Raw genomic sequence first — 14378 nt, 5'->3', positions numbered from 1 at the left:
CAATCCGCCTCTAAAGTCCAACTAATCTATCAACCAACTCAATATTTCGCTTTTTGCATATTATACTACGTTTCAAGTTAGCAAAATCTTGAATAGAAAGTGAAAAACAACTCAATTGCGTAAAATGAATGAACGAACCATCAATCCGCCTCTAAAGTCCAACTAATCTATCAACCAACTCAATATTTGGCTTTTTGCATATTATACTACGTTTCATGTTAAAGCAAAATTTCGCATAGAAAATGAAAAACAACTCAATTGCGTAAAATGAATGAATGAATCATCAATCCGCCTCTAAATTCCAACTAATCAATCAACCAACTCAATTTTTAGCTTTTTGCGTATTATACTACGTTTCGAGTTAAGAAAAATTTCGAATAGACAGTGAAAAGCAATAAAATCGCGTAAAATGAAAGAATTAAATCATCAATGAAGTCACGAACCTCGTAAACAGGTTCCCGAATACCAAGCGACAGCGAATCACCACCGGAAGCCGAAACATTCTTCTGTGAGATAACCGAGCCATTAACAACAGAGTCCCGAACCTCATCCTCACCCTCATCATCGTCACCGTCTTCCTTTACATGCGGTTCTAGCTCAGTAGATTTCGCAACACACTCAATCCTCACCTTCCGAGCACGTAAAATCGGCGCGTGAGTCGTACGCGAAAACGGAAACTCCAACCGTGATGATTGGAGAATCGCATATCCACCGGCGATCAGAACGCGAAGTTCCGGTGAACGGACCGGTAACTGAAGTAAATGCGGAGCAGTTGCCGCCATTGTCGATCGCGTGAAAATGGAGAGACTTTCTAGAATCTTCGGGAGATTAGCGCAATTTATATGGATAATGTGGGGGTGAATTCAGTGTGTGTATATATATGTACTGTGTGTTTGTGTGTGAGAAAAAGTGGTGGTTGTGATTCGAAGAAGAGAACATGTGAATGGTTGGTTTTGGCTTTGGTTTTGGGAGGGAAAGTGAAAGAAGAAAAAAACAATATTTTATGGTGAAGATTGGTGCCACCTCACACCTTTTTATTTTTTTCAAATATTACTCCGTTTGTCCGAGTTGGAAAATAAGGGCTCGTTTGACAGAGTGTATAAAAATAATGTAAAATATGGTGTATTAGTAATGCTTATATTAGTTATGTCTGCATTAGTTTTACTTGTATTTTTCTTATGTAGTGTTTGGTTCGATGTATTAAAAAAAATATGAACTACATAATTTCTAAAAATAAAATTTTTTTTACATAATACCATCAATATATATGTTGGAAAGGATGCGGAAAAATTTTTGAGGGGTAATATGGTCTTTAATCATGTTAATGCATGCATTAGATTCATTGCATTACTAATGTCATGAATTTTGAGGTATTAGTAATATACACCCCAATACACAATAGAGTGTATAACTAATGCTTGCATTAGTTATACATAGGGTAAAAAGATATATCAAACAAGGTACTACTAATACACATTAAACTAACGCATACATTAATATTTCAATACACTCTACCAAACGATCCTAAAAGGATAATTTAACCTTTTATACCCATTTTACTCGTTCTATTAAACATATTGTTCGACGAAAGGCTTGATATAACTGACTGATAAAATTGTTGCCGTATAAATAAAAGATTACGAGTTTAAGCCATGTACTAAAACAGTTCCTTGCATCTTTGTGATTGGATCCTTCTTCGGACCTTGTGATAGCGAAAGCTTAGTGCATCGGATTGTCCACGTAAAGTGAGGATGCATATAATAAATCTTTGTGATTGAATCCTTTTTCAGACCCTGTGCATAACGGAAGCTTAGTGCACCAGACTATTTTTTTTTAAAATATATTGTTCATCACTCAATATATTTTTTAAAATATTAAATTAATTATATTTAAAGAATGATATAATAAAAAAAAATTGATTATATATTGTTTCTTAATCTGTGAATCAAGTCAATAATTAATTAAAGTTATTGGACGAAGGGAGTAATAGAAGGACAATATAGATTTGAGTGGAAATTTATGAAAATAAATAAATAAATAATAATACTAACATATTTCATGTAATTATATGTGAGACTTGAGGAAGATACTATTATTTATGCAATTTTACTCCCACTTTATAAAAGTAGAGAGGTTTGTTTTCATTAGTCTCTTGACTCAAGTAAAGAAGTATTGAAAAATAAGACTCTAGCAAATAGGCTAGTAAAGATAGCACGTGACTACTAATAATATGATAACTAAAGAAAGAGAAACACCGTAAAAAGATAATCCGGTGCACTAAAATTTTTGCTATGCGCAAGGTTCGAAGGATGTATTATACATAGCCTTACGGGCCCCAGGGGCGGAGTTACCCTTTGCCGAGGGGTTCGTCCGAACCCCCTTCAGCGAAAAATTATATTATTTATATATGATTAAAATTATTTTTTATGTGGATATATTAGATGTTGAACCCCCTTCGATTGTTCGTATATTTATTTCTAAACTCCCTTAATGAAAATTCTGACTCCGTTAGTGATGGGCCCATGTAGGGAGGTTTATTTTCGATAGTCTCTTGATTTAAGTAAAGAAATATTGAAAAATAAGCGTTAAGCAAATAGGCTAGCAAAGATAGCATAAGGACAGCCCCGTGCACTATAGTTTCCGCTATACGCAGGGTTCGGAGAAGGGTCCATCACAAAGGTGTATTGTACGTAGCCTTACGGACCCCAACACAAGGGTGTATTGTATGCAGTCTTACCTTGCATTTATGTCAGAGACTCTTTTCAAGGCTTGAACCCGTGACTTTCTGGTCACATGACAACAACTTTATCAGTTATTCCAAGACTCTCCTTCAAGAGAAACAACATATAATATTAATATTCAAAAAAAAAATTAATAAGAAAGTAATAATAACAATGCTAAGAAAAAAATTAGACAAAAATTCAATCCCCTACTAAATTTTATCTTCAACTATCTACTAAATTTCAAGCCTAATCTTCAGTTTTCATATTTTCCTATCTGTGGATCGTGCATTTCACTTGGTGGTGTGGTATGACTAATGATGGAGACTGGCACTAGAGGGGATTGATTGTGGTGGATGACAATATAATGGTAATAATAATTAATGTAGAAGTGGTTAATAATGTTGTTTAGAGTTAAAATTTAGTAGGTAGTTGAACGTTTGTCTAAAAGCTCGTGGTGGCAAATGCATAATTGTGATGGAGAGAAACAAGTCCAAACCATGCGAAGTAACTTCATTGTTCGTTAGGTGTGTCTGAACAAAGTCTCATATTGATAACTGAAAAAAAGTAAATCTTATAAGGTATTGAATATTGTAAAAATTTTTGCGAAAAGTTGTATGATTTTGACGAATAATATTATATTATATTAAGAATATATTTTGTTTTTTGATCCAACAACTAGTATCAAAGTCATAATTTGAACAAAACAGAATGAAAAAGGCAAAGTGATGGTTTTGGTCCCGACTTTTAGTATCTTTGTCGTCTATGATCAGCTTGCTACCTTTATTCCTAACTTAAAATAAAAAGTATTAGACAAAAAAAAAAAAAGTTAATAGGTTTTGTTGGTGGTCATAAATACTCGATTGATGTGAATGAGACACATAATTTCCAAATTAGCCCATGAATGATTATGAGTCATGTGAAGTTTAATTTAAGAGGGAGATTATTGGTGTATCAATAAAATTTTATATTGAAAACTGAAAGAAAATTAAATTATTTATACGATGTTGGATATTTTTAAACGATGTTAGAACTTTTAGAGAACAATGTAAATTTGACTCAAACAAATAATATCACACTATATTAAGTTTATATTTATAATATAACCCATACAACAATCTTTCCTAAAATTTATGCATGAAAAATTTCCATATTTTTCTTTCTAAATGTATCATACAACTTACAAGTATAGACATAAGTAAACAAAAGATTTATCGAATCTAATTGGTTTTATCATTTGACATGCTAGGCTGGGCATCAATTTTAATATAATTAGCAAAATTATTTAGAATTCACATGAAACATTTTTGAAAAGGGAAAAGAATTCTTTGATCAATAAAATTCTCTTGTATTGTTTGTTTTCAATTGAAAATCATTTAAACCATCAACAACTAAGAATTAAGACTGATTTTCCATCTAGAGTAAGAAAGACCCTCTCACTACTCCCTTCATGTCTTCACCGAAACCGACCTTCCCTCCGGCTCACCCCACCAGAACCTCCAGACTTAAACACCCAAATGGTGATAGATCCTCCTAAGCGAACCCTCTTTGTCGAAATTGTTAAGGGTTCAATATTCCCCCCTCAAACTGATCCCTAAGCTGTTGCATCCTTTGAGGATGAGAACCCAAGGGACTCGAGCGAAGCTATTCATCTTTCCCAGGAAGATAAACAACACCTGTATGCGCCGTGGAAATTCTTAATTATTATCAAGCTAGTGGGGGAAAAGCTCAATCATCTCTATCTAAAGAAGAAATTAACAGATCTGTGGGGACTATAGACGAATTTCTCTCTTATAGACTTGGGATTTGAGTTTCTTACAGTTAAGTTTATCCTATGAGGAATCGCAGAGGAAAGTTATTCAGGAGAGACCGTGGTTCGTGGTTGGAGCATACCTATTAGTAAGAGTATGGGAGCCAAATTTTGCCCCCAAAGATTCCCAAATCGAAACCACTGCAATTTGGGTTAGATTACCTCAACTACTAACAGAGTTTTATGACTCCATACTGTTGCAAAGAGTAGGGCGAAAGATTGGCCGACTCTTAAAAATTGATGCTTACACCTTGGCTACTCTTCGAGGAAGATACGCCTGGATATGTGTCCAGGTTCCAATGGATACTCCATTGAAATCCTCATTCACGATCGACAACCATAAGCAACAACTCCACTACGAGGGATAGGGATTTCTGTGTAAAGGTTGCGGCAAATTGGGCCACACAAGAGATCATTACACTACCACTCAAGACACGCAAACCCCTGACCAAATCCAATCCCCAGTTTTAGGTAAGTTTTCAACTGACAAATGGAATACCGTGCCATTCAACTGTAGAAGAAAATGTCTTCTTAAACAAGGTACGCATCAGAACCAGCACACCAAGGTTAAAACGTTCGATCCCACCCCAGGTAAGTTCCTCGACTCTCTTATCTCGAATCAGGCTAAAGTAGACCACAAAAGCTCTCCATCTGGTAGCGGTAAGGGTAAGGGCAAGGTGTCTGCTGATAGAGACAAAAATCTCAATGGGCTGGGTCGGCCAACTAGTAAAGAGACTGGGCCATCACACCAGCATTATAAATCAAAACAAAAGGCCCAATCCCAAAATAGGAAAGGCCTCTTGGCGAAAGGAGTGAACAAGTTATTACTCCTTTGGGCTTAATCACTTCACAGCCCAACAACAAAACTATTGCCCCGCCCAATGGGTTGAAATTACACCCTCAGCCCGATAGCTTAAATTCTAATGTAACTAGTTCTAGCTACAGCTCCCATCAATCACTCGATTGTCACCTCTAAGAGTGATGCATTAAATGCACACTAAGAGTGTAATGATGAGAGTTGCATGGGTATTCCAAAAGACTCCACTAAAGTTACCCGTCCTGATGCTAGTTATATCCCAATCCCCATAGAAACTAGCATTACGGAAAGAAAACCCTATGAATACTCCTAGTCTGAATCCTCCAGTTCCAGTCATCTTCACCACTAAGCCTCTAGAAATGAGTCATCATCTAACATCTTGGTTGGAACTATGTCTGTCTCAACAAGTGATCCCCCTAAAGCTATCATGGAATGGGTAACCATTTATATTGCTAATTCAAGACCCCCATTACCTGGCACAGTTAGTGATGGAAGGTCTGAACCAAGGCCTACTCCAATTCGGCCAGAATTTACGAATGACAACTCTAATGAGAATTGTCAACTAGATTCATCAGACTACCATCAACCCTACCATAATCTCGGAGGAGCTGAACAACATGGCCTTGAGTCTCCCATTCTTCCCTCCGAGAAGGCCAGAATTGTTGAAGGAGGTCCCAGCTTTTGTAAGGTCCTCTAGGGATCCCCTACTACCAACACTCTTTCCCTCCAGGCCCCTTCCTCTCTCCAAATGGAAGTAGAAATATTGGAGAGAGCCAAAACTATGGAGGCCCTGCAAGAGAACAATAGGGAGATGGAAAAGTTGTTGGCATCCTTAAAGGTGCAAAAAGAAAAGGTGGTATTACTAGTAAAACCTATCACTCAAACATTCCAATGGACAAGGGAAAAGGCATCTTAGAGACACCTCACCATCCCAATCTTTCCCCAATAATAACAACAATAATATGGAATGTTAGAGGGGCTAACAATGCTGAGTTTAGAAGACATTGTCAATCCATGGTCAACATCCACAAGCTTTCTATCCTTGATCTATTTGAGACCAGAATGGATAACCACAAGGCCATTGTTGAGACTCTGGGTTTCAATTGTCAAATTCAGTTCCCTGCCACAGGCACCTCTGGAGGTATAACCATTATGTGGGATAACTTTGCACTAGGCATCCAGGATATTGTTATTCTCCCTCAAGCCATTTTTGTGGTTGTAAAGGTAACTAACCCCCCTTCTTCTTTATTCTTTGTTGCCATTTATGCTAGCAATAGTTATGAGATTAGGCAAAACCTCTGGGCCAACTTGGCTGATTTCTCTGAGTCCATTGGTGATACAAAAATAATTATAGAGATGAACTTATGAGAGTGTACGTCAAACCCGAGACTTGAAGTGTGTAAGTGAAGTGCAAAGGAACACCATATCACACACCAAGAACCGGCCATACACTACACTCCATAGGCATCTTTTTTCTTCCCTTCATTAAGGGCTTTTGGGATATTTCACTTATGTTTGTAATAAGTTTATAAATAGACTAGTTTTAGGTTTTTAGTTCTTTAGTTGTTTATTGATATTGAAAGTTGTAACACTTGAACCAAACTCTCTCTGGTGTGAGGAGTGTACCACCTTAGTTTAAGGCTTGGAAAAGCCACCAAATCCGAAATAAGGGTGATGCTAGGGTGGAATTGCTAGTATTGCCAAACATTGTTAGAAACCTTGGCGCTTGAGTGATTCACGCCCTCATGTGTCATTGTAAGAGATTCGGTGTTGCTAATTTTAAGTATTAAGGGTCTTTGTGTGTGACACACACTTAGGTTCTTAGCTCTTGTGAGAGTTGATGTCTCATTTCCTATCCTTAGACTTCTTGTAATCGTGTTTGTGTTCTTCTTCTAGTAAAGCCGTGTATTGTTGTTATCTTGTTGTTGTTGTCTTATCATCTCGTGTTCATCTTGTTGTTGGCTGTTTTTGGTGTAAAGTACACCTTGTATCATCTCGTTCTTGTGGTATTATTGTTGGTTGAGACTTTTTCCCCTTTTGGTCCTCGATTTGTCTTGTGTTTTGTGTCTTGTTTCCATATTGTGGGTTAGTTTCGTTATCATTTGGTATCAGAGCTAACGCTGGTTGTGTTCCTACACTACCAATCTTGGTCTCTCTAAGTCAAAAAATTAAAAAAATAAGTATTGAAAATCTAAAAATTCCAAAAAGAAGTAAATCTATCCATTCTTGTTGTCTTGGCCGAAATTATGTCTTGTTGTTGTTTTGGGCAGAGATTTGTGTCTAGATTTAGGTGTGTTTTTGTTGTCTTGGTAGTTTCTTGTGTTAGCTTGTTGTTCACTAACACCCCTTGAGTCTAAAGTCTAAGATTTGAGCTCTTGTCAAAGTGTTGTTGAAGGATGGACGGCTAAGAGGTTGTTATTATTCATATTGTTGTTGTTGTTGTTCATATTGTTCTTGAAGTGGTGTTCAACAAAAGGAGTTGTTTGATTTTGAAAAGATAAGAGAGAGACAAGGTTTTATGTTTGTCTTGGGAATACTTTCAAGACAACGCCAAAGTGGTAAAGAAAGAAAGGGCATCCAAAAAGCTTAGTTACTAAAAGGGTGACAAACACATTTCAAGAAGAGCCAAAAAAGGAAAGAGACAAAGCTACTACAAAAAGGTGTTTTGCCAAATTATTGCAAGTTGGTGAAAAGTTGATAGAAGCCTTTGACTCTTGAAAAGAGAGTCCAAATCCTTGTCCACCTACACTACAACCAAAAATTCATCATTAAGGAGAGAGATTGAACAACTCAAGTTTGAAAAACATCATACTTCAACTACAACAACAATACGAGTATAATTTGTGTGGTATTGTCGTTTGCGGTTCAAGACTTGAACCTTTGTTGGTGTTGTTGTGTGTGACGTTTTGGGACTATTTTTGTATCTTTTGTTGGCTGTTTTTGTGACATTGTGGACTGTTTTAGAGCAATGGAACCCGAGACCTCATCCCCTCAACCCACGGTGGACCATAATGCTACAAGTACCATTTTGGCCCTCCTTGATGCTATGTCCCGAGTTCTTGCTAGGGCGAATGCGGGTCTTGAAAAAATTAGCTCGTATGTGGTAACTATGAGTGAGAGGTTGGATCGAATGGAGAGTCGAAGGAACTCTCGTGCTTTTACTCCCCACTTTACTTTCAATGACCAATCCTCCAAGACCATCACCTAATGCCACAAGCCAACCTTCAAATAACTCTCAAAACCAAGACATAACTAGGCTCATTTCCCCACAATTCAATCAAGTCCAATAAGGACTTGGACGCCAAATGCCTACACTAAAACCGAACCCTCCCATCCAAGATCCACTTAACCAAATGCATCAAATTTCACCAATTAAAATTACTTCCGTCCAAGCTCCACAACCAAAGCTTCGCTTCACTAAACCAACCCTCTTGACCGAAGCTCCACTTTACCAAAATCGATATGCCCATGTAGAGGAGAAGGGTAGAAAGGAACATGAAGGATATGGAGTCTACGACAATGCTTGTATGATGGTAGGAGACTTGAATCAGATGAGATTGAAGGTAAAGCTAAAGATGAAGAGGAAGCCAAGATTCAAAATGAAGATGTCGGCCGAGACTTGTTGTTATCGAGCTTGCGGGTTCTCCATATTTTGAGGACTATTTTGAGTGGCTTCCTTTAAGTAGCCAATTGAACGAGGTGAAGCCGTGAATTTTTGGGCAAATTCCTCTCAAGATGGAGAGGATAATACAAGAATAATCATAGAGATGAACTTATGAGAGTGCGCGTCGAACCCGAGACTTGAAGTGTGCAAGTGAAGTGCAAAGGAACACCATATCACACACCAAGAACTAGCCATAGACTACACTCCATAGGCACATTTTGTCTTCCCTTCATTAAGGGCTTTTGGGATATTTCACTTATGTTTGTAATAAGTTTATAAATAGACTAGTTTTAGGTCTTTAGTTCTTTAGTTGTTTATTGATATTGAAAGTTGTAACACTTGAACCAAACTCTCTCTAGTGTGAGAAGTGTACCACCTTAGTTTCCAAGCCCCCAAATCTAAAATGAGGGTGATGCTAGGGTGGAATCGCTAGCATTGCCAAACATTGTTAGAAATCTTGAAACTTGAGTGGTTCACGCCCTCTTGTGTCACTGTAAGAGTGTTGGTGTTGCAAATTAAAAGTATTAAGGGTCTTAGTGTGTGACATACACTTAGGTTCTTAGTTCTTGTGAGAGTTGATGTCTCACTTCTTATCCTTACACTTCTTGTAATCGTGTTTGTGTTCTTCTTCTAGTAAAGCCGTGTATTGTTGTTATCTTGTTGTTGTTGTCTTATCATCTCGTGTTCATTTTATTGTTGGCTATTTTTGGTGTAAAGTACACCTTGTATCATCTCGTTCTTGTGGTATTATTATTGGTTGAGACTTTTTCCCCTTTTGGTCCTCGGTTTATCTTATGTTTTGTGTCTTGTTTCCATATTGTAGGTTAATTCCATTATCAATTGGTGACTCCCCCTTGATTATTGGAGGGACTTTAATGAAGTCCTTAAAGCCTCAGAGAAGATTGGGGGCAACTGCATTAATATCATCAGAGCCGCATTTTTCTCTAATTGCCTTAATTACTGTAAGTTGATTGACTTGGGCTTTAAGGGTAGAAAATATACTTGGACTAACAAGAGATACAAGAATAGAAAATACCTCATTCTCGAAAGACTTGACAGATGCCTGGCCAATGAGTCCTGGATCTACCTTTTCCCTGAAGCCACTGTTACCCACCTACCAAGGACCCATTCAGACCATTGCCCTCTGCTCATCATTCTAGATAGGACTCCCTCCACTCAGGATGGACCCTTTAGAATTGAGTCCATTTGGTGTTCTCATCCTACCATCCCTCAGATGGTCTTAGATACCTTTGTCTAGGGTATTCCGCTTTCTAAGGCCATTCCCCAATTTGAGAGTACTGTCAAAGTTTGGAACAAGGAAGTGTTTGGCAACATATTCCATCACAAAAGAAAAATTCTTGCTAAATTAGCTGGTATCCATAAATCCAACTCTTACCACTCTAGTTTCTTCCTGCAGGACTTAGAAAAGAGTCTCACCAAAGAATTCAGCTCTATCCTTAGGCAAAAACATGAATTCTGGAGACTCAAATTTGGGATTACCTGGTTAGCTGAGGGTGATGCCAATACTATGTATTTTCATACCTCTACTCTCAATGCTATTAAAGATGATGGTGGTAACTGGATCTATTCCCCTCAATATATCAATAACCATATCCTCTCCTTCTGTAGGAATCTCTTCCATATTGACCATCAGTTCTCTCATATGGCCCTGCAAGGAAATATTTCCTCCAGGGGTTTAATTAACATTGAGGACCATGACCTCCTGTATAATATCCCTTCTCCCCAGGAAATAAAAGATGTTATTTTCTCTTTCAAACCTTATAAACCTCCAGGACCTGATGGTTCCACCCTTTCTTCTACCAAAGGTACTGGGACACACTGGGCCATGCTGTTATCCAGTTTTGTTTCATCACCTTCACTTCTGGCCACATGGAGCCTAAGGTTAATTTCACCTACCTCTGCCTCACGCCTAAGTGCCCCAGTGCTAGTAATTTTAAAAGCTTCGGACTCATTGATCTTTGTAACACTCAATATAAGATTATCACTAAAATTATAACCAGGAGATTGAAGCCGTTCCTAGCCTCTATCACCAGTCATAGCCAAGGTAGCTTCCTCCCTAATAGAAGAACCTCTGACAATATTGTTATTGTTCAACAGGTTATCAACCACTTCCAAAGAATTAAATGGAAGAAAGCCAACATGGTCTTAAAGATTGACTTGAAAAAAGCCATTGATAGACTAGAATGGTCCTTCATAAGACAGGTTCTTCATTTCTTTAACATTCCTCCTAAACTTTCTTCTCTTATTATGTCATGTGTCTCTTCCCCCTCTATCTCTCTTCTGGTTAATGGGAGTAAAACTGGTTTCTTCTATCCCACCAAGGGTATCAGGCAAGGGGACCCTATCTCCCCATACCTCTTTATCATATGTATGAAATTTCTATTTAGGAGGATTGATTATGAAGTTGATACCTTTAACAGGCTTCCTATTTCCATCAGCAAGGGAGGTCCTAAACTTTTCCACTTGTTCTTTGCAGATGATCTCATCCTCTTTTCTAAAGCCAATGCCAACAATGCTTCCACCATTATAGAGTCTTCAACTCTTTCAATCTCCACTCTGGTCAGAAGATTAATCATAACAAATTCAAAGTGATTTTTTTCAGCAACTACAAAACCCAAGTCAAGGGCCAGATGGTTACCATCCTTTCTATCCAAGATAGAGAAACCTTTGGGAAGTATCTTGGCTTTTCCCATCTTCCACTCCAAGAAGCCCTGTAATAATGACTTTCATTTTATTGTTGACAATTTGAACAACAAGCTGGCTGGGTGGAAAACAAAGTTCATGAATCTTTCTGGTAGGTTCACTCTTGCCAAGTTTTCTCTCAGTAGTATTCTCACTCATGTCATGCAGTTCATAGGGCTTTCCAGTAGAATCCTTAACCTTATTGACAGAGTTCAAGGAAACTTCATTTGGGGATCCACTCTAAAAAAAAAAAAGAATGCATATGATTAGTTGGGAAACCATAACCAAGCCTAAGAAACTAGGAGGTTTAGGCCTTCATAAAGCTAAGTTTAAGAATGATACTATGCTCACTGGGATGGCCTGAAGATTCTCCCTAAGCAATGACAACCTTTGAAGACAGCTGCTAAGGTCTACATATGGGGACCTCTCTCCCCTTTTGCAAACCTACCTCCTCTAGGACTTGGAGAAATATATCTCAAAGCGGAAAAAACTGCCTCCTAGGAGTCAAGTGTCTAGTTCGCAAGGGGACCAAAATTAGCTTCTGGTATGACAGATGGATCTCCAATCTTGAACCTTTGAGGAATCTCATTGAGGGCCCCCTGAGCATGGACCAATCTAGACTCAAGGTCTCTGAGGTCTGGAAGGAGGTGCCTGAGATTTCTCCAGACTTTCTCTCCAACTTCCCATTCATATTGTTAATGGGATACAAAATTCTTTTCAGCACAACTCCAGGCTGCAAAAGGACAAAATAATCTGGAGTCTTACCAATAATGGGATGTACTCTAGCAAAAGTGCTTACAACTTCATCTCTAATCTCTCAAATGCTCCTATGTCCAACTTGGACATTAAATTTGGTTGGATTTGGAAAACTCTTTTCCCCCTAAGATTAAATCCTTTCTCTGGTTAGCCCATCACAATAGAATGCCTACCAAAGCTGTTCTTCATAGAATGGGAATCCCCACCTCCCCCCATTGTGACATCTGCAATCATCCCTTGGAGGACATCACCCATCTCTTTTTTGCATGCCCCATCACTAAAGAGTTTTGGACCAAGCTCATTTCTAAGAACTATGGGATTTCTCCATTTCCATCAATGATCTTTATCCTGAGCACTGGTGCAATATCTGGACTAAACTTGGCCATAAAAAATTTGATCCTATGCTAGATTGGCATACCATCTTACCCTTTTGTCTCTGGTCCATCTGGAAGAACAAAAACCACAACTCCTTTGACAAGAAAAAGGATAAATCCTGTTTCTCCCAGACTTATGTTGAAGCTATTGAATACAGTCTCTCAGTGTGTAGTCCTTCAGCTCACACCTCCCTTACTGAAATATCTGTGGGTTGGACCCCTCTACCCCATAGCCATTATAAGCTCCACACTGATGGTTCTTGTCTTGGTAATCCTTATAAAGGTGGGATTGGTGGGATAATTCGTAATGCTTTAGGAGGCTGGGTTCTAGGTTTTTTCAAAAGTTTCTAATGGGCTACGAACAACTAGATGGAGCTGTTAGCCCTTAGGGAAGGCCTTCAGATTATTGAGGAACATCACCTTACCCTTATTGAAATCAACATTGACTCCACTGAAGTTATTTCTATGCTACAGTCGGGCAACTTACATTATAATGCTATCATTGATTAATGCAGGTTAAGACTAGGAAGAATCGGAAACCCTCGGTGGTCCACTGTTTTAGAGAGCAGAATGGAGTAGCTGATGCACTTGCAAGGAAAGGAGCAACATCTACAGTGGATTTGAATATAAGTATTTTTGAAGTTCCACCAATATATGCACAACAGCCGCTTTGGGCAGATCTCGCCGAAACTCATTTGGTAGGAAATGAAAAATTTCTACAAACTCTACCGAGGGGAATGCTCCTGATCTTTTGTACTTAATCCAAATTAATCTTGTCCCTTTGGGTTTTTTGTTAGTTAATGCATCTTTTTTACCAAAAAAAAAATAAAAAAAAAATGCTGCCTTTCCTACATTTCTAAAATATAAGATACGATTATATTTGTAGGCTAATTTACCATCAATGTTTCCATTAAAATATATAAGTTTGATAAATATATCTACCAGATGATCACATATGTGCTTAATATCAATTCGTAATATATTTTTAACCAAATTTTTAGTTCGAATAATTATAATACCAATCAATTATTATGTATTCTTCCGATTACAATTGATTTTTGGATAAGAATCAAGTGTTTTTCATCATAAAATTTTTGAATATTCGATATATGTTTTGATTATTCCACCACAAAGATGGATCTTGAAAGAAGATTGAAAATATATATTAGATATAAATATTTGAAGACTGGAAATTTATTTACCATAAGATTTTATTGATTATCATTTTGATGAATTTAAGCGCCAATTTTAAGTAGTATGACGCATACTAACACTTATAGTATTATTTGTAATTCTATGAAACATCAATTGAATAAATTGATTTCTAATGGCTAAAATATCAAAAAAAAAAAAAAAAAACAATTAACATGATAAGGTTCCTCTTTTTTTTTTTTGAAAAAACAAAAAATTGGGTAAATAAAATAAAAATTACTCATTAATAAAATTAAAAAAAAAACAATTAATTCAGCTACTAAAATTCACTCATTTTTCAAGAATATTTGGATGAATAGCATTGATATGCACTTTAACCAAA

General features: G+C 37.3%; 1 protein-coding gene across 1 annotated transcript in view; it reads right to left on the bottom strand.

Moving 5' to 3' along the window:
* Nucleotides 1-982, bottom strand: part of LOC107847546 (magnesium transporter MRS2-11, chloroplastic) — a gene marked incomplete in the record, with an annotated part of 7391 nt that extends 6409 nt beyond the window's left edge. Inside the window, 1 exon segment of the mRNA XM_047399902.1 lies at nucleotides 444-982. Coding sequence (XP_047255858.1) covers nucleotides 444-782 — 339 coding nt within the window.
* Between the last annotated feature and the right edge of the window lie 13396 nt (nucleotides 983-14378).

The sequence above is a fragment of the Capsicum annuum genome, chromosome 11, assembly GCF_002878395.1.
Source record: "Capsicum annuum cultivar UCD-10X-F1 chromosome 11, UCD10Xv1.1, whole genome shotgun sequence".
NCBI lineage: Eukaryota > Viridiplantae > Streptophyta > Magnoliopsida > Solanales > Solanaceae > Capsicum > Capsicum annuum.
This window is presented reverse-complemented; position numbering and strand designations above follow the sequence as displayed.